Source organism: Diadema setosum, chromosome 1, assembly GCF_964275005.1.
Source record: "Diadema setosum chromosome 1, eeDiaSeto1, whole genome shotgun sequence".
Lineage (NCBI taxonomy): Eukaryota > Metazoa > Echinodermata > Echinoidea > Diadematoida > Diadematidae > Diadema > Diadema setosum.
In genome coordinates, this window is record NC_092685.1 from 8,397,510 (window position 1) to 8,424,325 (window position 26,816).

General features: G+C 37.7%; 1 protein-coding gene across 1 annotated transcript in view; it reads right to left on the minus strand.

The window, feature by feature from the left end:
• The window catches only part of LOC140235243 (ryanodine receptor 2-like), a 125,646-nt gene that overhangs the window by 9,973 nt on the left and 88,857 nt on the right, over window positions 1-26,816 (minus strand). The window contains exons 47-53 of the mRNA XM_072315278.1: window positions 10,829-10,984; window positions 6,048-6,261; window positions 5,169-5,227; window positions 4,177-4,282; window positions 3,224-3,310; window positions 1,752-1,991; window positions 1,373-1,503 (exon numbers count right to left, since the gene is read on the minus strand). Coding sequence (XP_072171379.1) covers window positions 1,373-1,503; window positions 1,752-1,991; window positions 3,224-3,310; window positions 4,177-4,282; window positions 5,169-5,227; window positions 6,048-6,261; window positions 10,829-10,984 — 993 coding nt within the window. The remainder of the gene's footprint in view (window positions 1-1,372; window positions 1,504-1,751; window positions 1,992-3,223; window positions 3,311-4,176; window positions 4,283-5,168; window positions 5,228-6,047; window positions 6,262-10,828; window positions 10,985-26,816) is intronic.

Genomic DNA, 26,816 nt, shown 5'->3' on the forward strand with positions numbered 1-26,816 from the left:
TGGCACTTACTTTGAGACTGTAATGCATTGTATGAAGTCTCCATTCTACCTTCTTCCAGCACACAGGGATTTAGCATGCCAACTGAAACTGAGATTACATCTAGCTTTCCTGGGAAAATGTGATTCTAATGTCCCTCATCAACATAACCCATGTGACTCTTATTTCCTTTAATATAAGTTGACTGATTCAACTATCCAAAGTGTGTCTGCACATACAGGTACCTGTGAAATACGCTCTATCAAATCCTATAAAATCATACTCTACTCTAGGAAATAAGCAGTGTCATTTTGAAATGCGTTTTGGAATTGACTCATATAAAATTTATGAAATTTTATCTTTAATTGATGTGCAACAAGCTATCTATATGATACATGTAGATGAGTCGACATAAGAATAATATCTGAAAAACAAAATTTGTGTGCACATTTAGTAAAGCCTTTTCACAACCTCCAACCATTCAAAGTGGATTAGTACATACATGTATGAAACATACTTCTGCATGCTGCTTTTATAGCATTGTACCAAGCCCATCTATGCATCATACTAATAGTTATGGCACACATGATAGCAATGCCTGACTCCTTTCATGAGCAGACCTAGGGAATCCATTCTGACACATCTTCCCACTCAGTAACAGTGGCAGACAAGGAAATTCAGATTCTGCACTGTCACTGTATGCTGTTTCCTATGTGTGTCTGTGCAATACAACAAAAGGTATTCTGTGTACTGCATGTATGTTCTTCACAGTGGTTTTATTTATTTATTTATTTTTTTGCCAATTTTGCACATCACCTGATATTCAGGAAATTTAAAACACAACAATTTACTGCCTCCTACTACACAAATGCAACACAAACAGTCACCAGAGTTAGAAATCTCACTCAAACTCTGCTTCTTGAAAAGTATATCTCATTCTGTCGCTATGATTTCCAATTATGAATTAAATCCCTTCGCTCTTGATTAACAAAATATTGCATTTATATGCAAAATATATAGGGCATGTACAATATTAAGCTCCTAAGCACCTCTGTAAGTTCTAGACAATAAGCAGGCAGATTTGCCAAAAGTCAAAGTTGATATTAGCAGAAGATAACTGAATACGCCATAGATTTAGCCAGTCTAAATTTTCTTGAATCTGGATTTCCAGACGATTTCGTGAGTGGATAAATTTGCGATCATGGAGTACTGTACTGAAAGAAGAAATACATACATGTGCATCACATTCATATCGAGATCAGAGTCATTATTTTCACGAATAGCACCTGACTCGCGTAATTCATAAAAATGAAAACCTCGCAAAATATTCGGCGTATACAGTAATCTCCATCTCTCCTCTCTCTGTGACGAGTGAGAGCAGGCCAGATATCTCACCTTGTGCTAATGGCCAGAGTGTCCCACTGACCCTTGATGTCATCCCTGGTTGGCTGCTCGTTGATCCACTGACCATCAAACTCAAGCTTACGGGCTATCTCCTTTTCTCTCTTGAAGAGGCACAATGGGACCTGCGACCACATACACATGGAATGCACAATAATTCACATCTGAAGGATCACACCATTCAATGTTTGACAACTGAATCTAACAAGAAAAACAACTCTCAAATGAGCAATCCAATATCTGTTTTATACATTTTGTGGACACTTTTTTAATTAGGCTGTATATAAATGGACCTGCTCTTGCACGATGACAAAACTTTCAATTATGTATCTGAAGATGGGCACTGCAGAGAAGGATCAAAAGTAAGACTAACCTTGAGGGCGCAATATGCAATGAGCATAGAGATGGAGACCAGCGTGTGTAGAATGGCCAACACTCTCAGGAAAGGCACCAAGTACATGAACTGCTGATTGATGAGAATGTGTTCTGCCGTCTCCTCATCCTCCGCACCACCACCACCCTGGTCATTGACGGCAGAGGAGTTGTCAAGGAAGTCCTCTGGGAGGTCGACCACCGCGGAGTCCATGTCGAATTCGCCAAGGTCTGATGAGACCTGTGCAGATTGTAGCAGAATGAAGTAAGATGACAATGAATAGTCATGTTGTGTTGAAATGGGCCTAGGGCAATTACCCCCTGGGCAATTACCCTGGACCCTTCCCCTGACCCTAACCCTATTCCTAATCCTAATCCTAATCCAGAACCTAATCCTAACCCTAACCCAAACTCTAACCCTAAACCTTACCCTAACCCTAATCTTTACTCTAACCTTATCACTAACCAATATTTAGCTGCAGGGTTATTGCCCTCGGGGGGTAATTGCCCTGATACGGTTGAAACGACTATCAGATTCCTGTTGATGTAAAGCTTTATATGTCTGATATACATATACATTAGGTATCATTACTGGTTTATTCACTTTTCTCTCTGTTCAAGCTCTCAGTCATGGTTTTTTTTTGTGTGTGTGTATGTATGTGTGTACATCTACTCCTGGAATTCATCATCAAAATTACACATCATAAAAGAATGAAAAATATCTGAACTAAATGGCACAGAATTATCAATTCTGAAATGACTGAAATGGATAAATTTCTCAGTTACTAAATGACATGAAGTATCTGATAATCTTGCTCAATATGCTGAGTGTGAGAGTCTAAGTACAAAGTGTACTGAGCTATGACCAGAGTCACATGTAAAGGAATTTATAACCTAATCTGACATTAGGCTACTGATCCAACAATATTATCCCCTATGCAAAACTGACTGATGTGAGTTGGTGAGCTCTGAGGTTCAGCACTACCCTGTCTCTACGGATGCATTCAGGCCAGACTGTACCAGAAGCCTGTCTTGCAGGAGGTGACTGAATAATGTGACTAAAACATCTTATGGAATTTGTTTCCAACTTGACCTTCTGAACAAGGAACAGCATTTCTCTCACTTAGACACATGAAGTAGTACTGTCTAACAATGGCAGGTAATTAATCATTCATGCGCAAAACTCAACAAACAAGTCCACTATCTGGCATGGTGTAACAAGTAACGAGTAACAAGTACTGAGTATTTAATGGAATCCCACATACACTGTAATTTCCCTGCTTTTCTCATGAGCACCTAACAAGCTTTTATGAAAGTTTGCATGTGCCAAGTGTACCAAAGGGTACCTCTGGGCATGCTTTAAAAAAAGGAGGAGATCAAATGCCTTCCAAACGTGTGATATGATGGCATGGTAGAGTGTAGACGACACAATTTGATTTTGATTTGAGACTGACCACCACCCATCTCTCTCACCCTGAAGAAGAGAAGCAGGAAGTTAATGCAGAAGACCAGGGCCAGGGCAATGTACTTGATGTTGTAGAAGTTCCTGGCAAACAGACTCTGTAGAAAGGAAGGCAGAGGATGGTATTTTGTGTAGTTGAAGGCTCTCCACGATCCAGACATCACTGACAGGATTTGTATTTGCATGATTTGCTGTACATATGAATGGATTAGTGCATTTCTGTTCACAGAGCATCATTTCAACACTGCAGACCTGGTATATTTTCATGGTGGGGACATTTTTATGTGATGCGATACCAGTGGGAAAAAAAAACCAACCCAACAACCAGTCATGACATTTAGTCATCATGGAATAATGCCCATATATTCAATATATCAACAGGCACTGAAATACAAGGTATCGATCATGCAAATAATTCACTTGTACAGAAGAGCATCTCTGTTGATCATACATTATCTTTTTAGTTTGTGTAAATTTGGCAGATGGTCAAACATGCATCTTGACAACAAAATCACTTAAAAAAAAACATGTATACTAGCACTTGTATGACATCCTTTGAATTTTATTTAAAGACAAATGACCACATTATGCCATATCATTAACTAAATTTTTCACAATGCACACACTTTCCTTGATTGGCAAAATTTGACACAAGATATCAAATGCCCACAAACATGAGCCAACTATGGAATATGTCATACTGCCTTGAAGAAAAATTTTCTCTCTCGTATGTGCAATGAAAGTGATGCTTGTTTCTTTCAAGGGTAGCACTTCATCTGACTATAATCAAGCAACACATTTCCCCCTCTGTGTCTTACAAACTTTGGAAAATGTCAGAAGAACATTACATAATTGATGTCTGTATCGGCATCATAATTCCTTAAAAGCTACAACAGTACATTAACAACATGATGAAGAGCCACCAGTTACACGATCAAGCACTTGACAAGTCCTATGACCTCACCAGAACGGTCTGCTTGAAACGACTCATCTGGGGTTCATATACCACATCCTCCTCTTCCTCCTCCTTGTTGCTGTTCTGACCTGGGGTCAGCTCGGACAGGAAGACACTACAGACAAAGACGAAAGCCAGAGATGGTGGAAAAAAAATGTCTGCATACATACATTGGTATCTATGTATATATGTCCTGTTAATAAAGTAGCGACAGCATCAATTTCAAACCCTGCATTATAGAATGGAGGAATACCGTAAAACACGATATATTCGCGGCATGAAAATTTTGCAAATTGGAGCTGACAACCTCTCTCGCAGCACGAAATTTTTGCGAATTGCCACTGGCATCCAATGCACATTACGTAGGCAAAAAATTTTACGTGCATTTTAATTTTGCAAATTTTGGCACTCGCGAAATTCGTGAAATTATTTTAAAATGCACGCTAACATTCATCGTTTTACAGTAGATTAATATGGCTATTGAATGTAACAAGGATTAAGGTCTGACCTAAGTCATGGGATGCATGCCATATTCTACACACACACACTCTCTCTCTCTCTAACAACAACAACAAACAACAGTTCTGAGCACTTTGTGGACACACATTATGATTATCATTGAGATCATTATTTCATTTTCGGACACCCATTGCTCTAGCAGCAAAACTTGGGTACATGTGTTCACTTAGCATAATTGACATAATGTCACATTAATTTTGGATTGCACCCTCTGTGAAAAAGAGACAAGAAATTTTCACACACAGCAATTTATCTCAGTATGCACTTAAAATTCTACCTCCCAATTCTCTCCCTATACAGATACAGGAAACCAAGGTGCATCTCATCTAGGTCAAATGCCCACACTACATTGTACCCCCATCCTCACCTCCTCCCCCACCCCCTCCCCCCTCCCAACCCCCACCATCTCTTCGATGGATTGAGTTCTCTGCTTTCGATATAGAGGAAAAGAAATCCATCCACCCATGCCTTGGAACACCCACCTAGGGAAGACAGTACTGTCCCGACGGCCATTGCTCACATCTGGCATGGGAAACTCCGTCTGCAAAGAAAGAAGTGAAGTGGAATGTAGAGTGAGAGTACAGTGGAATAATATGTCAGATAGTGAGGGGGCTGATGGCCTATGGATGAGCTCAACTACTGAGACTGGGAACTCCTATCAGCATGGACAAGAAACAATATGTAAGCAGATGTCAGACTCTTGAAGGAAATGTGCCAAACACATGGTAGATCCATAAACAGGTATGTATCTCGGTCACTGTTGCCCAGGGAATGAGAATTATGGATGAATATTGAGAAGCAGTGAAAAAGCCATCATTACTCTGCCGTACATGTGATTGTCCAATCTTATCAACCATAATTCACCATTATGCGCCACAATGGCTGTAAAATGTATCTTATTTAAAAAAGAAAACTGACAGAAAGTGTATTTGTGAACAGCAGTTCAGGCACATTTATACTGAAAACATCATCTTAAAAAATATATATATACAATGTATTTACAAATACATTTCAGTATAAAAACTCATTTTGTTGATTAAATTTGGGGTTAACCAGAAGAGTGCTCAGAGATTGACAAGGTTAATATACACTCAAGATGATTTCCATCCGGTAATTTTTCACTCATATCAATGATACAACCTGCACAGTATCTAGATTACTATGGTATAACTTATGTGTAATGATTAGAAATAAACACAAATGTGATGTCACATTACAGGGAAAAAAGTGGCATACAAAGTGTTTCCCAATAAGAGTTTCATCAGTATTATGTAACAGAGAGAGATAATACACCACACTAATCAAACCTTATTCACCAAACCATCCACAGGATTCAATTCCAGCACTGGGGGTCCTCTCACCTTAGTCACAGCTCCGGAATCAAAGGAACTGTCCGAGGCCTCCGAGGGAGTGTTTGGAGGCATGTTGTCCATGGAGAGCTCCTCGTCAAAGTCGAAGCTGGAGGATGGGGTGAGATTTCGCCGCTTCCTCCGCATCCTCAGCTTGTACTCCTTGTTACCCCCCTCCTTGCCACCCTGCTTCAGGAAGTCAATGCCAAATGCCGACACAGTATCTCTGCCGAGAAAGATGATCAATTCCATCAAATAGTACTGGTACAAAGAGAACTGCTTGATAGCATATCGTGGTATGGTTTAAACCACTGGTTGATGGAATGTAATCCCAAGTCTGTGCTATGAGTACAGCTGACACCAGGGGTATAGTGAAATCTTGAGAGAGCTGTTAAGGCTGTAAGTTAAACTATGGTTCCCTCTAACCCTTCCCCTATTTCCCCCCCCCCCCCAAAAAAAAAAAAAAAAAAGAAAGAAAGAAAGAAGAAGAAACAGAATAAAATAAAAGGGCAGAAAACCATTTGTGTACAATATACTTAATTTTGTTTGTTGTTTTATTGAAGAATAAATTTCAGGAAACTGACCAATTCAGAAATGTGTCCCAATGAAAAGGAAAGCCATTGTGTCTGATGATGAGTTTTTCATTTCACCCATTTGTCCCTTTACATGACTGTACACTTTCAAATTAGTGAAGTAGTCTTTGGTGACTACTGGAGTAAATGCATCATGAATCTATCAGTCTACAAAGGATAACACTATAGTGTTCCCAGTACCTAAGTGTTGCACAATATATATGTACAGTCACTTGTGTATTATCACTGTGATTTGGATCTTCATTATTATGCCCATCTACATGATGCCACAGATGAATACACTTTTCACATGTTTTGTCAAATCGAATGGAAGAGGTTCGTTTCATTGGAACATGTTGATTTTTATACAGCTCTTGTTGTCAATATTTTACATAGATATAACAAAAATATATACATCTGTAAAGTATCACACAAAAAGAAATATACAGATGATGCTGAGGTTGAGAAATTCAAAATGAAATACATCATACAAACAGAAAAAAAAATAGACAGATTAACATTATTTTTAAAAAGAATCATATTTGCTATGATCATATGTCACACTACCCTTGAAAGAAAGTACTAAAGTGAGAAAAATATAAAGAGCACTGTGCCACAATTGCTAGTTTTACTACCATTCCCAAATACAATTACTGATGAAAGTTCCCATCACCTTCCCACACAAAGATAATGATATGAAATTCTACACATTGTGACTATTTGCATGTAATACAATGTGCACCAATAATTAGGTATAACCGTGAGATACCTGCTGGGAGAAGTGATCTATGCAAATAGGGAATAGGGCTTCCCCTCTGTTTTTGATTGGAACAAATCAATGGTCTCTCTTTACAAGCCTACGGTTAATGGAGTGACAAGTATGCTAAAAGCAGGGTTAATCTGATTGATTATTCTACCTACCCAATCAATGTCATGTGGGAGCTACATATTGCTTGGTGTAGTAGGGCTACACATATCTTGGCTGATAACAGTACATACTAGATAAAAAGCAGCTATGCAAATCCCAACAAAGCAGCCATACATGATTTGAAATGAATGAATTTGATACTATACAGCACCATTCAATGAAGGAAAACAAATCTTTCTTTTCTTTTTGCTTTTTGTTTTTTTGTTTTTGTTTACACATTTATCACCAGTATTAGATTCATCACTCCCCTCCAAATACAGGACAGATCAATGGGGGACTGAATGATCCTTTCATTCTTAGAGACAACACCATACGGTGACAAACCTAACACACATAAAAGGACTGGCCATCTTTTAAATTCACACCTGTGTCAGAGGACATCTACTCAAACTGTACAAGTATTCAGTTTTACATTGAATATGTTTCTGTGGGATAAACATGCAGCATACAATTAGATTCAATGCCAAACACTAGGCTTGTCTGCATTTCTTTTTTTTTTTTAATTGACATTAACTTTAAAAAGTGACTCATTTAATGTCATGACTAATATCATCTAACATAAGGAGACACCAAACACTCTTGTCACCCTGTTATGTAAAAAAAGTGTATTCTATTACATTAGCACTGTAAAATATGTGTTTTTGAAGTAAGTGTGTTTTAACCTGGTATGTTAACATTTTTCATACTTGCAGTGACCTTGATGGTGCATTTATTAGTGCTGCCACATCCAACTAAATCTACAACTGACTATTTGACATTATAAAACACCTTCATTAGATTGACTGGATTTGGAAGGGATACCAGAATGTATTGTTGACAGGGTATGTGTACTGCGAGAACATTCTGCCTTTAGTTTGTTGATTGTTTGTGGGTGTTTTTTTTTCGGGGGGGTGGGGGAGGTTGTGCTCATTTCTGATTGCTATAATAAAAAAAAAAAAATCATCTTTTTCCTTTCATATGTTTAGATAAGAAAGAAGAAGAGAAAAGTTTCTGAGGTGAAATATTGCATCTTCCAGAGTTACAACATCAGTACTTTGTGCCTTTCTGTCATCTTTTGGTCACCTTGCAGACATTTTATTTTACATAGATCCAAAACTACATTGCATGTCACCATGAGATGTATCCTGAGCTGAGCTGAAGTTGAGTGCAAAATAAGCAAACAAATTATACAGCAACTGTAGTAGCATGTTAATGTTAAGTGGTCATATTCCTTTCTGTAGCATTTATTCTCAACCTTTTGGGTTATCAATGAAATGTGGCATGAAACTATATTTGGTGGAGGTTGTTGTTGCGACAACAATGGTTGTATGTTAATGAAATCTGTGGTGAATTTTCTTTCAAGGATCATTCTGATAAATAAAATTTTGCTCTGCATAGAACATAAAAGAATGGAAAATATGTGGCAGATATCGCAGTTAAGTATTTGATATGCTTGATTCAATGAAAGCACTATTGCTGAAACTGCCATTTTTAATTCACTGTCAGCGTTAATGATGTGCTGAGCTGCTATGTATTTATTTCGTGACAAATAAATCAATAATAAAAATGAAGTGAATGTATAAACCAATGGACCAAAATGGCATTGACTGAAAGGATTGTGAAGCATGGAACATGGCTTCCCAAACTGAAATCTGAAACAAAATTGCTTTAAGTATATCATAATCTTCAGAAAAATGCTAAAATATTTCAACTTTCTGCAAAACCCCATGGTGCATCCAATAATATCTGCCATGGAACTGCAGGAACATACTGTATCTTTCACATCTGTTCATCAAAATTTGGGAGTTTTCACCAAAACTCACTAAAATGCAATATCTAAACATGGAGCTACAAACAAATGTTGTCTAATATTTTCATTCATCAAAATATTACGATGGATAATGCAGCAGTAATCCATGTATGGTAATCCTTTTGAGATATACATTTGATTGATGTTGCCATGGTCTGATCAACTCAAAGGTAAAAAATGTATTGAAGGTTCCTTTTACTGTATACGCCGTTATTTTTGCGTACAGATATTTTCGCGAATGATGAGGTCATAGACATTTTCGCGAGATGTTGTTTTTGCGAATCGACGCGGACGCTTACGTTAATGCTCTACTAACAAAGCGCAAGGAGACAATTTTGCATGTTGTTAAATTCGTGATCCAACTGCAATTCGCAAAATTTGCGAAAATTAAACCCTCGCGAAAATAACAGCGTATACAGTATAGATACTTGCAAATCTCTTCTTTTTTTTCAGGGTAAAGTGCTCTTTGATGAAATACACTGGAACAAAAAGAATTAAAACTCGGTGCACTTGGAAAAAGAATATATACGGGTGACTCAGTGAAGCAGATGCTAACCCTCATGAGAGACTAGTGATGTGAATGCTTGACTGTGGCACAAATAAATGCACTTACAAGTGTATATACAATTTGTCATATGGCAGGATGAAGAGTAAATGAATAGTGAACAAAGGCAGAGGATTTGTGGAGAACAAGTCCTGACTGTTTTCCAGACCTACATGGCATTGTTGTTTGAAAAATACTGTGAAGTGAGATACTGCCAGAAACCGATGTCCCTGTCACAAGTCAGACACACAGAATACAAATCTCTAGAGAGAATAAATCACTTATAAGTCATAAACTGTCAGCACATTCTTTTTTTCCCAAGTCCCCTGAATAGCATACTTGAATGCGTAATAGCACAACATGAGTCACCACATGTTATATCTGTTTTTATTTACTGCATAATAGCTTTGGTCTGTTGCTTGTAGAAATGGAATCTTAAGCAATAATGTAGATTGAATTCTGTACAACATCTTTGGTTCTAAAAAAAATTAAAAATCACTATTTTACATATGACAGTAAACAAATAATGGCACAAGGTGCACATGGTACTTAATAACTTGATTAGACCCAGATGGATAAATAGATCATTGATCCTGCCAAATAAAAAGGAAAGGACATATTTGAAACAAACCATAAAAGCAATAGAAAATATTGTTATTTTTATAGCTACAAGGACAAATATTTCCATGTAAATTAAGAAAGTATTCACATTTAGCATGATCGTTACAATATTACTTCACCGAATATTAGAAATATCATTTTACATGTAGAAAGTAAGCATAAAAACCATTAAACACATGGCAATATTACAGCAGACATTACACATGATAGTTGTTGTTGTTTTAAAGAAAGAAAGGAGATAGCTGAGAAATCATTAAGCTGAACAGAATGAAATAACAGTTGGTATTATACAAGAAAAGGCTCACGGCAAAGAGAAAAATTGAAAGAAAAAAAAATCACCTCCTTGCAGTTGGCATGCCATAGCCTGGCACATTGATCAGTCCCGATGTCTGTCGCCTAGCAACAGTTGGCACGTGGAGGGAGTGCTTGATGCTGCCTGTGATCTCCCTGGCATCCTCCAGGATGCGGGTGCCAATCAGAAGGCCAATCAGCTTGCTGACAGATGGTGGAAGCAGACACAAGAGAGAACAAAACAAACAAAGCAGCGACATGAGAGGGCTTATTATTAAATGGGAGGCAAAAACTGCATTGATCCTAGCCGGGCCGGAAAATTGTGATGAAATTAGCTACGCGTTAACGGAGTCAATTTACTGCGTTGCCAATTTGACAAGAATTAGTGATGGACAGGTAAATTAGATTAATGTGCAATACTTGTCATAAGAGGGCGTCCAGTGCAGTAGAGCTCTTACAGAACTGTAGATAGCTCATATTAAGGTATTATATGACCTCTCGATGGGAAGTAGCTATGGAGTTCTTCTAACAAACCAAACAAGAAATTTGGGGAAAAAGTGGCTTTGATAGTCAGCCGGACCGGTTTTATTGATCACTCATTTTCACAATTTTCACACTTTGTGCGCATTTATACAAAGCTGACGGGTCTGCCGGAGAAGGCGCACTGTGTATGACATGGGGTTCTTCTAACAAGCAAAATAAGAAATTTGGGGGAAAAGTGGCTTTGATAGTCGGGCCATTCTCCGATAAAGCGTGCAATTACCGTTGTAGAAATGACAAAAAAATCAACATCAGAGATTTCATTTATTTTTCATCATTTCAGAAACTTCAATCCCTTAGGAATACAAAACAATCAATGGGTGATTTTTGAGAGCCCATACATTTCCTAGAAACATTTCCAAACGTAGAGTCCTTTTTTGGCATACTAAAACCAAATATCAGATACGTTACCAGAGGTAGCATCTTACAAAACTGTTGATTGTCTGCTTATTTCTTGCTTTAAAATGGCAATGATAATGTAAAACTACAAGCTTAAACATCTACAAGTATCGTGGAAACATTTTGGAGTCAGCTTTGATCTAAATAACAGTAAAATCTGTAATAAGAATGATCGTAATTTATAAAATGAAGGCTAAATAAAAATCAAGAACATGTACATATTTCGGCTTGAAATATGTTGCCCTAATCTAACTTTTTACCTGCATTTGAATTACAACAATAATCTCATTGATTATGTATGCAACTTTATACCTCTCATAATTAGCAAATGCCAGGTAACATCTCTGTCAGATTAAATACATTTCGGATCGAAAGAAGAACGGTTTGTGGTAACGTATCTGACGCATCAGACGTTCCGTTAGTATACAATTTTAAACCCAACACATATAACATCACAATATGATTATTTTCGTTAAAACACCGCACTTCTAAACGTAAAGAATGTTCTCGTCATCGATAGAAGATTAGATCATTCTTCAATAAAACTTTGAGATGTACGTGAAATACGAGTCAAGCAGGCACAATTCCACAATGCTTCTTTTCTGATATAGTTCCGAAATTTTGTTGATACACGGAAGACGGTAAGAATGAAATTGGAAAAGATATAAGCAAGTGATAAATATAAATTCAAATTCCTTTGTTCATGTCTGTAATAAATTAGGTCTGAAGAACCAATAAGCGATGGTAACGTATCTGACAAAGTATTTTGACATAATATACTACCAATAAAACCCCGATCACTCAAACATGATTCAAAAACCTTATGCAAAACGTTAGAAATTATTAGACATCAAATCCTATCGATATTTTCAGAACATAAACCTGCAATGAAGGGAGTGATCTTGACTTTAACCATAATACTAACCCCATTTTATGTAAATAAGATGCAACGTTATAATGAAAGGTTATAATGAAAGATAGACCGTTCATGTAGTTGCGTTTGCTGTGAAGTTGAAAAAAAAAAAGTGGGTACCAAAACTCAGCCTCTAAAGTCTTTCTATGTTATTGTGGAACAAAACACGCACACAGGCACACACACAAACACAACAAAGCAGAAAGAAAATGAATTTGTAACATGTCTGATGGCACTTTTTGTAAATGCCACAATAAGTGATAGTATTTCTGGTTTAGATGAGTATAGGTTTTAACCTTTTGCAAGATAATCGAAATCCACTTACACGACATACTTTACAGCATATAACTCTATGAAGAATTAAGTATTTACTTCATGAAAACGGCCCCGAAGTGACTGAGATGTCCAAAATAAAGTACAAGAAAGATGTCCAAATAAAAGGAGATGAGCCACCACATTTTGTTTGAAACTTATTCTTTTACTTTATATTGGACATATCGGCCACTTCAGAACCTATTTTCTTCAAATAAACTCCTAATTCCTCTTAGAACTATCCTTTTAGCAAGTCATAATAAGAGAGCCCGTTGTAAACCGGTAATAATAAATTATCCGCGCGCAAAAGCGCGGCGCGGATAATCTTTTATTTTATTGGTAACGTATCTGACACTTTTGATGGTAACGTATCTGACGTGCCGTTACCGCTCTTATACTATCATCTACTAAAATATTCATTTTCTCAAAAAAAAATTATGTTGTGTGATTAATCATTGCCTTAAGTATTCAAAAGTATCTGAGCTTCGTTTTTATTTACAACATACTTTTCTCTAAATGAATCAAAGTTTAAGTAACGCATCTGATGTCAGCTTATCGTAACATGCACCGACATGAGGCTTCCGCGGCTTCGGATCAGTAATTATTTTGTAACAAGAGATTCAATAAATACATCATGGTTCCATGGCATTGTATGCGTTATAGGTCCACTTTGTTTAACACATGAAATTACACTGCCATGCGGCATTTCTTTGATCTTCTCTCAAGAGTCTGAAAAAAGGGTAACGTATCTGACGGCATGCGATTTGGCGACATGATATAAATTATCTCTTAGAAAAATATCAAAACATCATATTGCTATGTAATATTATTTTTCATTCAGGCACTCGAGGGGCAATGTAATGAGGTACAAAAGATTTGATCTGAATGATATGTTAACAAGTAACAACTTGTCTGAACACTTCCTGTCCTGGCGACATGGGGTTTTTAGGGTTACATCAAACTTCGGATCGTATTTCTATTATCCCGGACGTCCCAATAGGTTTATTGGTATCTATTTCACAAGTCCGACTGATTTCTGAGGGACAAAATATCGATTTAAACTGTATGAACATGCTGGCGACACGAAAATCGAAGTTTTGCACGCTTTATCGGAGAATGGCCCAGTCATCCGGACGGGTTTTATTGTTCATATTTTCACAATAAATTCAAAATTTTGTTCGCATTTATTCACAGCGTACGAACCTCCCGGAGATGGTGCACGGTGTATGACAAGGTATATTACACTGATAATGTTAAATTTGAGTACTTTAATGCGAAATTACCTCAGATGACCTTTTGATGGGAAATAGCTATGGAGTTCTTCTAACAAACAAAATAAGAAATTTTGGGGAAAAAGTGGCTTTGATAGTCAGCCGGACGGATTTTATTGATCACTCATTTTCACAATTCTCACACTTTGTGCGCATTTTTATACACAGCGGACGGGTCTGCCGGAGAAGGCGCATTGTGTATGACAAGGTATTTCATAGTGTTAAATTTGAGTACTTTAATGCTCTTGATGGGAAGTAGCTATGGAGTTCTTCTAAAAAAACAAGATAAGAAATTTTGGGGAAAAAGTGGCTTTGATAGTCAGTCGGACGGCTTTAATTGTTCAATAATTTTCACAATTTCCACATTATATCCGCATTTATACACAGCGCACGAGCCTCCGGGAGATCGCGCACTGTATATATGACAAGGTATTACATAATGTTAAATTTGAGTACTTTAATGCGAAATTACCTCATATGACCTCTTGATGGGAAGTAGCTATGGAGTTCTTCTTTCAAACCAAGCAAGAAATTTTGGGGAAAAAGTGGCTTTGATAATCAGCCGGACGGGTTTTATTGATCACTCATTTTCACAATTTTCACACTTAGTGCGCATTTATACACAGCGGACGGGTCTGCCGGAGAAGGCGCACTGTGTTCATGACAAGGTATTCCATATTGTTAAATTTGAGTACTTTAATGCGAAATTACCTCATATGAACTTTTGATGAGATGTAGCTATGGAGTTCTTCTAACAAACAAAATACGTAACATTGGGGAAAAATTGGCTCTGATAGTCAGCCGCACGGGTTTTCTTGATCACTCATTTTCACAATTCTCACACTTTGTGCGCATTTATACACAGCGGACGGGTCTGCCGCAGAAGGTGCACTGTGTATAACAAGGTATAACCTAATGTTAGATTTTAGTACTTTAATGTAAAATTACCTCAATGACCTCTTGATGGGATGTAGCTATGGAGTTCTTCTTTCAAACCAAACAAGAAATTTTGGGGAAAAAGTGGCTTTGATAGTCATCAGGACGGGTTTTATTGTTCATTAATTTTCACAATTTTTTGTGCGCATTTATTCAAAGCGCACGGGTCTGCCGGAGATGGCGCACGGCATTATGACAAGGTATTACATATTGTTAAATTTGAGTACTTTAATGCGAAATTACCTCATATGACCTAGTGATGGGAAATAGCTATGGAGTTCTTCTAACAAACAAAACAAGAAATTTTTGGGGAAAAGTGGTTTTGATAGTCAGCCGGACGGGTTTTATTGTTCATTCATTTTCACAATTTTAACATTTTGTGCGCATTTTTTATTCACAGCGCACGGGTCTGCCGGAGATGGCGCATGGTATATGACAAGGCATTACATATTGTTAAATTGAAGTACTTTAATGCGAAATTACCTTATATGACCTTTTAATGGGAAGTAGCTATGGAGTTCTTCTTTCAAACCAAACAAGAAATTTGGGGGAAAAAGTGGCTTTGATAGTCAGCCGGACGGGTTTTATTAATCACTCATTTTCACAATTCTCACATTTTGTGCGCATTTCTACACAGCGAACTGGCCTGCCGGAGATGGCGCACGGTGTATGACAAGGTATAACCTAATGTTAAATTTGAGTACTTTAATGCGAAATTACCTCATATGACCTTTTGATGGGAAGTAGCTATGGAGTTCTTCTAACAAACAAAATAAGACATTTGGGGGAAAAAGTGGCTTTGATAGTCAGCCGGACGAGTTTTATGGATAACTTATTTTCACAATTCTCACACTTTGTGCGCATTTCTACACAGCGAACGGACCTGCCGGAGATGGCGCATTGTGTATGACAAGGTATTACATATTGTTAAATTGAAGTACTTTAATGCGAAATTACCTCATATGACCTTTTGATGGGAAGTAGCTATGGAGTTCTTCTTTCAAACCAAACAAGAAATTTTGGGGAAAAAGTGGCTTTGATAGTCAGCCGGACGGGTTTTATCGATCACTCATTTTCACAATTCTCACACTTTGTGCGCATTTACACACAGCGCACGGGTCTGCCGGAGAAGGCGCACTGTGTATGACAATGTATTTCCACATTGTTAAATTTGAGTACTTTAATGCGAAATTACCTCATATGACCTTTTGATGGGAAGTAGCTATGGAGTTTTTCTAACAAACAAAATAAGACATTTGGGGGAAAAAGTGGCTTTGATAGTCAGCCGGACGGGTTTTATTGATCACTCATTTTCACAATTCTCACACTTTGTGCGCATTTCTACACAGCGAACGGGTCTGCCGGAGATGGCGCACGGTGTATGACAAGGTATAACCTAATGTTAAATTTGAGTACTTTAATGCGAAATTACCTCATATGACCTTTTGATGGGAAGTAGCTATGGAGTTCTTCTAACAAACAAAATAAGACATTTTGGGGAAAAAGTGGCTTTGATAGTCAGCCGGACGGCTTTTATTGTTCAATAATTTTCACAATTTTCACACTTTGTGCGCATTTATTATACACATCGGAAAGGTCTGCCGGAGATGGCGCACTGTGTATGACAAGGTATTACATAATGTTAAATTTGAGTACTTTAATGCGAAATTACCTCATATGACCTCTTGATGGGAAGTAGCTATGGAGTTCTTCTTTCAAACCAAACAAGAAATTGTGGGGGGAAAGTGGCTTTGATAGTCATCCGGATGGTTTTTATTGTTCATTAATTTTCACAATTTCAACATTTTGTGCGCATTTATTCACAGCGCACGGGCCTGCCGGAGATGGCGCACGGTATATGACAATGTATTCCACATTGTTAAATTGAAGTATCGAATGCGATATTGCCTCATATGACCTTTTGATGGGAATTAGCTATGGAGTTCTTCTAAGAAACAAAACAAGGAATTTTTGGGGAAAAGGGGCTTTGATAGTCAGCCGGACGGGTTTTATTTTTCATTAATTTTCACAATTTCCACATTTTGTTCGCGCTTATTCACAGCGCACGGGCCTGCCGGAGATGGCGCACGGTATATTGATGACAAGGTATTGCATCTTGTTAAATTGAAGTACCTTAATGCAAAATTACCTCATATGACATTTGGATGGGAAGTAGCAATGGAGTTCTTCTAACAAACAAAACAAGAAATTTTTGGGGAAAAGTGGCTTTGATAGTCAGCCGGACGGGTTTTATTTATCACTCATTTTCACTATTCTCACACTTTGTGCGCATTTATACACAGCGGACGGGTCTGCCGGAGAAGGCGCACTGTGTATGACAAGGTATTCCATATTGTTAAATTTGAGTACTTTAATGCGAAATTACCTCATATGAACTTTTGATGGGAAGTAGCTATGGAGTTCTTCTAACAAACAAAATACGTAATATTGGGAAAAAAGTGGCTTTGATAGTCAGCCGGACGGGTTTTATTCATCATTCATTGTCACAATTCTCACACTTTGTGCGCATTTATACACAGCGGACGGGTCTGCCGAGATGGCGCAATGTGTATGACAAGGTGTTCCACAATGTTAAATTTGAGTACTTTAATGCGAAATTACCTCACCTCTTGATGGGACGTAGCTATGGAGTTCTTCTTTCAAACCAAACAAGAAATTTGGGGGAAAAAGTGGCTTTGATAGTCATCCGGACGGGTTTTATTGATCACTCATTTTCACAATTCTCACACTTAGTGCGCATTTATACACAGCGGACGGGTCTGCCGGAGAAGGTGCACTGTGTATGACAAGGTATAACCTAATGTTAGATTTGAGTACTTTAATGCGAAATTACCTAATATGACCTCTTGATGGGATGTAGCTATGGAGTTCTTCTTTCAAACCAAACAAGAAATTTTGGGGAAAAAGTGGTTTTGATAGTCATCAGGACGGGTTTTATTGTTCATTCATTTTCACAATTTTAACATTTTGTGCGCATTTTTTATTCACAGCGCACGGGTCTGCCGGAGATGGCGCATGGTATATGACAAGGCATTACATATTGTTAAATTGAAGTACTTTAATGCGAAATTACCTTATATGACCTTTTAATGGGAAGTAGCTATGGAGTTCTTCTTTCAAACCAAACAAGAAATTTGGGGGAAAAAGTGGCTTTGATAGTCAGCCGGACGGGTTTTATTGATCACTCATTTTCACAATTCTCACATTTTGTGCGCATTTCTACACAGCGAACTGGCCTGCCGGAGATGGCGCACGGTGTATGACAAGTTATAACCTAATGTTAAATTTGAGTACTTTAATGCGAAATTACCTTATATGACCTTTTAATGGGAAGTAGCTATGGAGTTCTTCTTTCAAACCAAACAAGAAATTTGGGGGAAAAAGTGGCTTTGATAGTCAGCCGGACGGGTTTTATTGATCACTCATTTTCACAATTCTCACATTTTGTGCGCATTTCTACACAGCGAACTGGCCTGCCGGAGATGGCGCACGGTGTATGACAAGTTATAACCTAATGTTAAATTTGAGTACTTTAATGCGAAATTACCTCATATGACCTTTTGATGGGAAGTAGCTATGGAGTTCTTCTAACAAACAAAATAAGACATTTGGGGGAAAAAGTGGCTTTGATAGTCAGCCGGACGGGTTTTATGGATAACTTATTTTCACAATTCTCACACTTTGTGCGCATTTCTACACAGCGAACGGACCTGCCGGAGATGGCGCACGGTGTATGACAAGGTATAACCTAATGTTAAATTTGAGTACTTTAATGCGAAATTACCTCATATGACCTTTTGATGGGAAGTAGCTATGGAGTTCTTCTAACAAACAAAATAAGACATTTTGGGGAAAAAGTGGCTTTGATAGTCAGCCGGACGGGTTTTATGGATAACTTATTTTCACAATTCTCACACTTTGTGCGCATTTCTACACAGCGAACGGACCTGCCTGAGATGGCGCATTGTGTATGACAAGGTATTACATATTGTTAAATTGAAGTACTTTAATGCGAAATTACCTCATATGACCTTTTGATGGGAAATAGCTATGGAGTTCTTCTTTCAAACCAAACAAGAAATTTTCGGGAAAAATGGCTTTGATAGTCAGCCGGACGGGTTTTATTGATCACTCATTTTCACAATTCTCACACTTTGTGCGCATTTACACACAGCGGACGGGTCTGCCGGAGAAGGCGCACTGTGTATGACAATGTATTTCCACATTGTTAAATTTGAGTACTTTAATGCGAAATTACCTCATATGACCTTTTGATGTGAAGTAGCTATGGAGTTTTTCTAACAAACAAAATAAGAAATTTGGGGGAAAAAGTGGCTTTGATAGTCAGCCGAACGGGTTTTATTGATCACTCATTTTTACAATTCTCACACTTTGTGCGCATTTCTACACAGCGGACGGGCCTGCCGGAGATGGCGCATTGTGTATGTCAAGGTATTACATATTGTTAAATTGAAGTACTTTAATGCGAAATTACCTCATATTACCTTTTAATGGGAAGTAGCTATGGAGTTCTTCTTTCTAACCAAACAAGAAATTTTCGGGAAAAATGGCTTTGATAGTCAGCCGGACGGGTTTTATTGATCACTCATTTTCACAATTTTCACACTTTGTGCGCATTTCTACACAGCGAACGGGTCTGCCGGAGATGGCGCATTCTCTATGACAAGGTATTACATATTGTTAAATTGAAGTACTTTAATGCGAAATTACCTCATATGACCTTTTAATGGGAAGTAGCTACGGAGTTCTTCTTTCTAACCAAACAAGAAATTTTGGGGAAAAAGTGGCTTTGATAGTCAGCCGGACGGGTTTTATTGATCACTCATTTTCACAATTCTCACACTTTGTGCGCATTTACACACAGCGGACGGGTCTGCCGGAGAAGGCGCACTGTGTAATTTCGCATTAAAGTACTCAAATTTAACAATGTGGAAATACATTGTCATACACAGTGCGCCATCTCCGGCAGACCCGTTCGCTGTGTAGAAATGCGCACAAAGTGTGAGAATTGTGAAAATGAGTGATCGATAAAACCCGTCCGGCTGACTATCAAAGCCACTTTTTCCCCAAAATTTCTTGTTTGGTTTGAAAGAAGAAATCCATATCTACTTCCCATCAAAAGGTCATATGAGGTAATTTCGCATTAAAGTACTTCAATTTAACAATATGTAATACCTTGTCATACACAATGCGCCATCTCCGGCAGGTCCGTTCGCTGTGTAGAAATGCGCACAAAGTGTGAGAATTGTGAAAATAAGTTATCCATAAAACCCGTCCAGCTGACTATCAAAGCCAATTTTTCCCCAAAATGTCTTATTTTGTTTGTTAGAAGAACTCCATAGCTACTTCCCATCAAAAGGTCATATGAGGTAATTTCGCATTAAAGTACTCAAATTTAACATTAGGTTATACCTTGTCATACACAATGCGCCATCTCCGGCAGGCCCGTCCGCTGTGTAGAAATGCGCACAAAGTGTGAGAATTGTAAAAATGGGTGATAAATAAAACCGGTTCGGTTGACTATCAAAGTCACTTTTTCCCCGAAATTTCTTATTTTGTTTGTTAGAAAAACTCCATAGCTACTTCCCATCAAAAGGTCATATGAGGTAATTTCGCATTAAAGTACTCAAATTTAACAATGTGGAAATACATTGTCATAGACAGTGCGCCTTCTCCGGCAGACCCGTCCGCTGTGTGTAAATGCGCACAAAGTGTGAGAATTGTTAAAATGAGTGATCGATAAAACCCTTCCGGCTGACTATCAAAGCCACTTTTTCCCCAAAATTTCTTGTTTGGTTTGAAAGAAGAAATCCATATCTACTTCCCATCAAAAGGTCATATGAGGTAATTTCGCATTAAAGTACTTCAATTTAACAATATGTAATACCTTGTCATACACAATGCGCCATCTCCGGCAGGTCAGTTCGCTGTGTAGAAATGCGCACAAAGTGTGAGAATTGTAAAAATGAGTGATCAATAAAACCTGTTCGGCTGACTATCAAAGCCACTTTTTCCCCCAAATTTCTTATTTTGTTTGTTAGAAAAACTCCATAGCTACTTCCCATCAAAAGGTCATATGAGGTAATTTCGCATTAAAGTACTCAAATTTAACAATGTGGAAATACATTGTCATACACAGTGCGCCTTCTCCGGCAGACCCGTCCGCTGTGTGTAAATGCGCACAAAGTGTGAGAATTGTGAAAATGAGTGATCGATAAAACCCGTCCGGCTGACTATCAAAGCCACTTTTTCCCCCAAATTTCTTGTTTAGTTTGAAAGAAGAACTCCATAGCTACTTCCCATCAAAAGGTCATATAACTTAATTTCGCATTAAAGTACTTCAATTTAACAATATGTAATACCTTGTCATACACAATGCGCCATCTCCGGCAGGCCCGTTCGCTGTGTAGAAATGCGCACAAAGTGATAGAATTGTGAAAATAAGTTATCCATAAAACCCGTCCGGCTGACTATCAAAGCCACTTTTTCCCCAAAATGTCTTATTTTGTTTGTTAGAAGAACTCCATAGCTACTTCCCATCAAAAGGTCATATGAGGTAATTTCGCATTAAAGTACTTCAATTTAACATTAGGTTATACCTTGTCATACACCGTGCGACATCTCCGGCAGGCCCGTTCGCTGTGTAGAAATGCGCACAAAGTGTGAGAATTGTGAAAATAAGTTATCCATAAAACCCGTCCGGCTGACTATCAAAGCCACTTTTTCCCCAAAATTTCTTATTTTGTTTGTTAGAAGAACTCCATAGCTACTTCCCATCAAAAGGTCATATGAGGTAATTTCGCATTAAAGTACTCAAATTTAACATCAGGTTATAACTTGTCATACACCGAGCGCCATCTCCGGCAGGCCAGTCTGTTCGCTGCGTAGAAATGCCCACAAAGTGTGAGAATTGTGAAAATGAGTGATCAATAAAACCCGTCCGGCTGACTATCAAAGCCACTTTTTCCCTAAAATTTCTTGTTTGGTTAGAAAGAAGAACTCCATAGCTACTTCCCATTAAAAGGTCATATGAGGTAATTTCGCATTAAAGTACTTCAATTTAACAATATGTAATACCTTGTCATACACAATGCGCGATCTCCGGCAGGCCCGTTCGCTGTGTAGAAATGCGCACAAAGTGATAGAATTGTGAAAATAAGTTATCCATAAAACCCGTCCGGCTGACTATCAAAGCCACTTTTTCCCCAAAATTTCTTATTTTGTTTGTTAGAAGAACTCCATAGCTACTTCCCATCAAAAGGTCATATGAGGTAATTTCGCAATAAAGTACTCAAATTTGACATTAGGTTATACCTTGTCATACACCGTGCGCCATCTCCGGCAGACCCGTTCGCTGTGTAGAAATGCGCACAAAGTGTGAGAATTGTGAAAATGAGTGATCAATAAAACCCGTCCGGCTGACTATCAAAGCCACTTTTCCCCAAAAATTTCTTGTTTGGTTAGAAAGAAGAACTCCATAGCTACTTCCCATTAAAAGGTCATATGAGGTAATTTCGCATTAAAGTATTTCAATTTAACAATATGTAATACCTTGTCATACACAATGCGCCATCTCCGGCAGGCCCGTTCGCTGTGAAGAAATGCGCACAAAGTGTGAGAATTGTGAAAATAAGTTATCCATGAAACTCGTCCGGCTGACTATCAAAGCCACTTTTATCCCAAAATTTTTTGCTTGGTTAGAAAGAAGAACTCCATAGCTACTTCCCATTAAAAGGTCATATGAGGTAATTTCGCATTAAAGTACTTCAATTTAACAATATGTAATACCTTGTCATAGAGAATGCGCCATCTCCCTCAGGCCCGTTCGCTGTGTAGAAATGCTTACAAAGTGTGAGAATTGTGAAAATAAGTTATCCATAAAACCCGTCCGGCTGACTATCAAAGCCACTTTTTCCCCAAAATATCTTATTTTGTTTGTTAGAAGAACTCCATAGCTACTTCCCATCAAAAGGTCATATGAGGTAATTTCGCATTAAAGTACTCAAATTTAACATTAGGTTATACCTTGTCATACACCGTGCGCCATTTCCGGCAGACCCGTCCGCTGTATATGATAAATGCGCACAAAGTGTGAGAATTGTAAAAATGAGTGATCAATAAAACCCGTTCGGCTGACTATCAAAGCCACTTTTTCCCCCAAATTTCTTATTTTGTTTGTTAGAAAAACTCCATAGCTACTTCCCATCAAAAGGTCATATGAGGTAATTTCGCATTAAAGTTCTCAAATTTAACAATGTGGAAATACATTGTCATACACAGTGCGCCTTCTCCGGCAGACCCGTCCGCTGTGTGTAAATGCGCACAAAGTGTGAGAATTGTGAAAATAAGTTATCCATAAAACCCGTCCGGCTGACTATCAAAGCCACTTTTTCCCCAAAATTTCTTATTTTGTTTGTTAGAAGAACTCCATAGCTACTTCCCATCAAAAGGTCATATGAGGTAATTTCGCATTAAAGTACTCAAATTTAACATTAGGTTATACCTTGTCATACACAATGCGCCATCTCCGGCAGGCCCGTCCGCTGTGTAGAAATGCGCACAAAGTGTGAAAATTGTAAAAATGAGTGATCAATAAAACCTGTTCGGCTGACTATCAAAGCCACTTTTTCCCCCAAATTTCTTATTTTGTTTGTTAGAAAAACTCCATAGCTACTTCCCATCAAAAGGTCATATGAGGTAATTTCGCATTAAAGTACTGAAATTTAACAATGTGGAAATACATTGTCATACACAGTGCGCCTTCTCCGGCAGACCCGTCCGCTGTGTGTAAATGCGCACAAAGTGTGAGAATTGTGAAAATAAGTTATCCATAAAACCCGTCCGGCTGACTATCAAAGCCACTTTTTCCCCCAAATTTCTTATTTTGTTTGTTAGAAGAACTCCATAGCTACTTCCCATCAAAAGGGTAATTTCGCATTAAAGTACTCAAATTTAACATTAGGTTATACCTTGTCATACACAGTGCGCCTTCTCCGGCAGATCTGTCCGCTGTGTATAAATTCGCACAAAATGTGAGAATTGTGAAAATTAATGAATAATAAAATCGGTCCGGCTGACTATCAAAGCCACTTTTTCCCCAAAATTTCATTATTTCTGCTTTCTCTGAAGCTGTTTTACCCATCTGAACATAATCATACAGGTAGATTTTTGTTTTTAATCATTCCACCACATTTTAAATTGTGTCTTTAATAGATAAACCCATATGAATGAAAATGAATATATACTTAATCAAATAAAGAGAAATAGATTATCTACAACACTGTATTAATCAAGATCGTTAAATTCATCCACATTTAAAATTGGCAACAGCATGCGCGTTGCGAAATAGTAGCTAGTCTCACGCACGTCACGCTTCACTTATTCCGGCGCTTCGGCTAGGATCAGCGGAGTAGGCAAAAAGGAATTGTTGGTGGGGGGGGGGGGGAGGTTAGCAGGAGATAATGTGATCATTGTTTTCTGACATTGGTGTTGCAATGACGCATATATGGCAAAGATTACAGTAAAGAGAATGTGCATATATGGCAAAGATTACAGAAAAGAGAATATGCATATATGGTAAATTACAGAAAAGAGAATGTGACAGAAAGAAAGACAGACAGACATACTGACAGACAGAAAGAGAGATAAATAACTATTTTGGACATTGCTTTTAAGATATTTCTTACATGACTGGATGTTCAAACAAGGCAGTTCTTTCTACACATGTCCATGATATCACAGTTAGAAAGAAATAGTTGACAGGATGGCTTTAAAAAAAAATACTTCCTCACAGCTACCAAGCTTTGGATAAAGAATAGAGTTCATTTGAAAAATTGCTTGCATCTCTTGCTGCTAATGTCATTCTTGATAATGTGCTACTGCTTAAAGGGATAGTACAGTATTGGTGGAGATGAGAATTGGGCTTTTAACTTTTTGCGAGATACCAAGGAAACACTTATGACATAGTACAGAACATACCATTTTAAGAGGAATTCAAAGTTTATTTGATGAAAATCGGGTTTGAAATGACTGAAACATCAAAAAACAAAGTAAAGCAAAGCGATCGTTATAAAGTGTGGGTCCCACACTTTATTAGAATCGCTCTTTTTGGATATCTCAGCCATATCAAAACCAATTTTCATCAAATAAACATTAAAAGCCTCGTAGAATTACATGCTCTTTCATATTTCATAAGAGGTTTCTCATTTTCTCAACAAAAAAATGTAATAAATCTGAAATTAGGTCTCCACCAAAACTGTACGATCCCTTTAATGATTTCACTAAGTTGTTTTTTTTTTTTTTTTAATTCCAGGAATATGAATTACTTTCAGATGACACTAAATCTTGCTGAAAAGCAGCTTCTAGCTGATTGCATGTCTTCTAACAATGATTAAATGAAACAATCCCAACTCGAACTAAGAATTGTAAAAAAAAAAGGAAAAATAGAAATTACAAGAGTTTGCCACAGTAGGGTGAATATACTCAAAACAGGGTTTTTTTAATAAGTCTTGAAATTTGATGGACAATGAAAATTTGTAAGCTAAACCAGTTTATATTGAAAATATATATATATGTTAAATGTTTATGATGAAGATATGAATAAAAAATCAATACATTGTAGCTTGATTACTTGTAGGCATGCATAATAATATTGTTTTGATGTAAGTTTGTTGCAACTAATAAAAAAATTCATAATAGGTCCATCTTCTAAGCAATATATTTATAGTAGATTTGCTATGTTTTATCCATGTCATGCATAAATAGCAAAATCAACAATAAAAAAAAAGCAGCAAAACAACAATAAACAATCATACTGTGTTTAAATGTCACAAACATGAGCCTTACACGCAATTGTGACGTGTCCTCCATACTAAACACTCTCTCCACACAAAAAAATACATATGCATGATGACGCTGGCAGCTCCTCATGAATAATGCATTTCTGGGCTGTCAATCAAGCATGGGTTGCATGTGATTTCCATGTACTTATGGTAATGAGATTGGCAGGCAGGAGAGCCTGGTAACAAAGGGCACACCTCACTGAACAAACACAGTCTAAGGTGGTTTTCGAACAGGACATGTGTGTGAGTGTGTGTGTGTGTGTGTGTGTGTGTGTGTGTGTGTGTGTGTGTGTGTGTGTGTGTTTGAGGTCGGTAGATCTTGAGTCGGAATTCAGAGCGTATAACCAGTTTTGTTCCAACTTTTGTTACACTCTAAATTTCAGTAAACAAGCGGAATTCACTCAGCAAAATGAATTGCTTGTGAAAGCACTAGGGAACAAATACCTCACATTTTACTGGTGTCAGCAGTCATGTAAGAACAAACTGCAAGTGACATAAAAGATAATGTAGAAACTTAAGTCCAAACACAGGCACTATATTTGACTGCCAAATCTGCGTGATTTCATCTTATCATGCCTAGTGTATGATGTGAAAACCTGTCTTGTAAATCTGTGATCATGAGACATGTTTTTGTCATCATGAGAAGGCACTGTATTCACAGTAGGCCACACATCAAAAGAGATGTACTAAGTATTGATAGCCATTATGATCTGCAATGCAGGAAGTGAGGAGTAGGAAAATTGATTAATTATCCAAAACCACAAGTAGGGATAGTAGTGAAC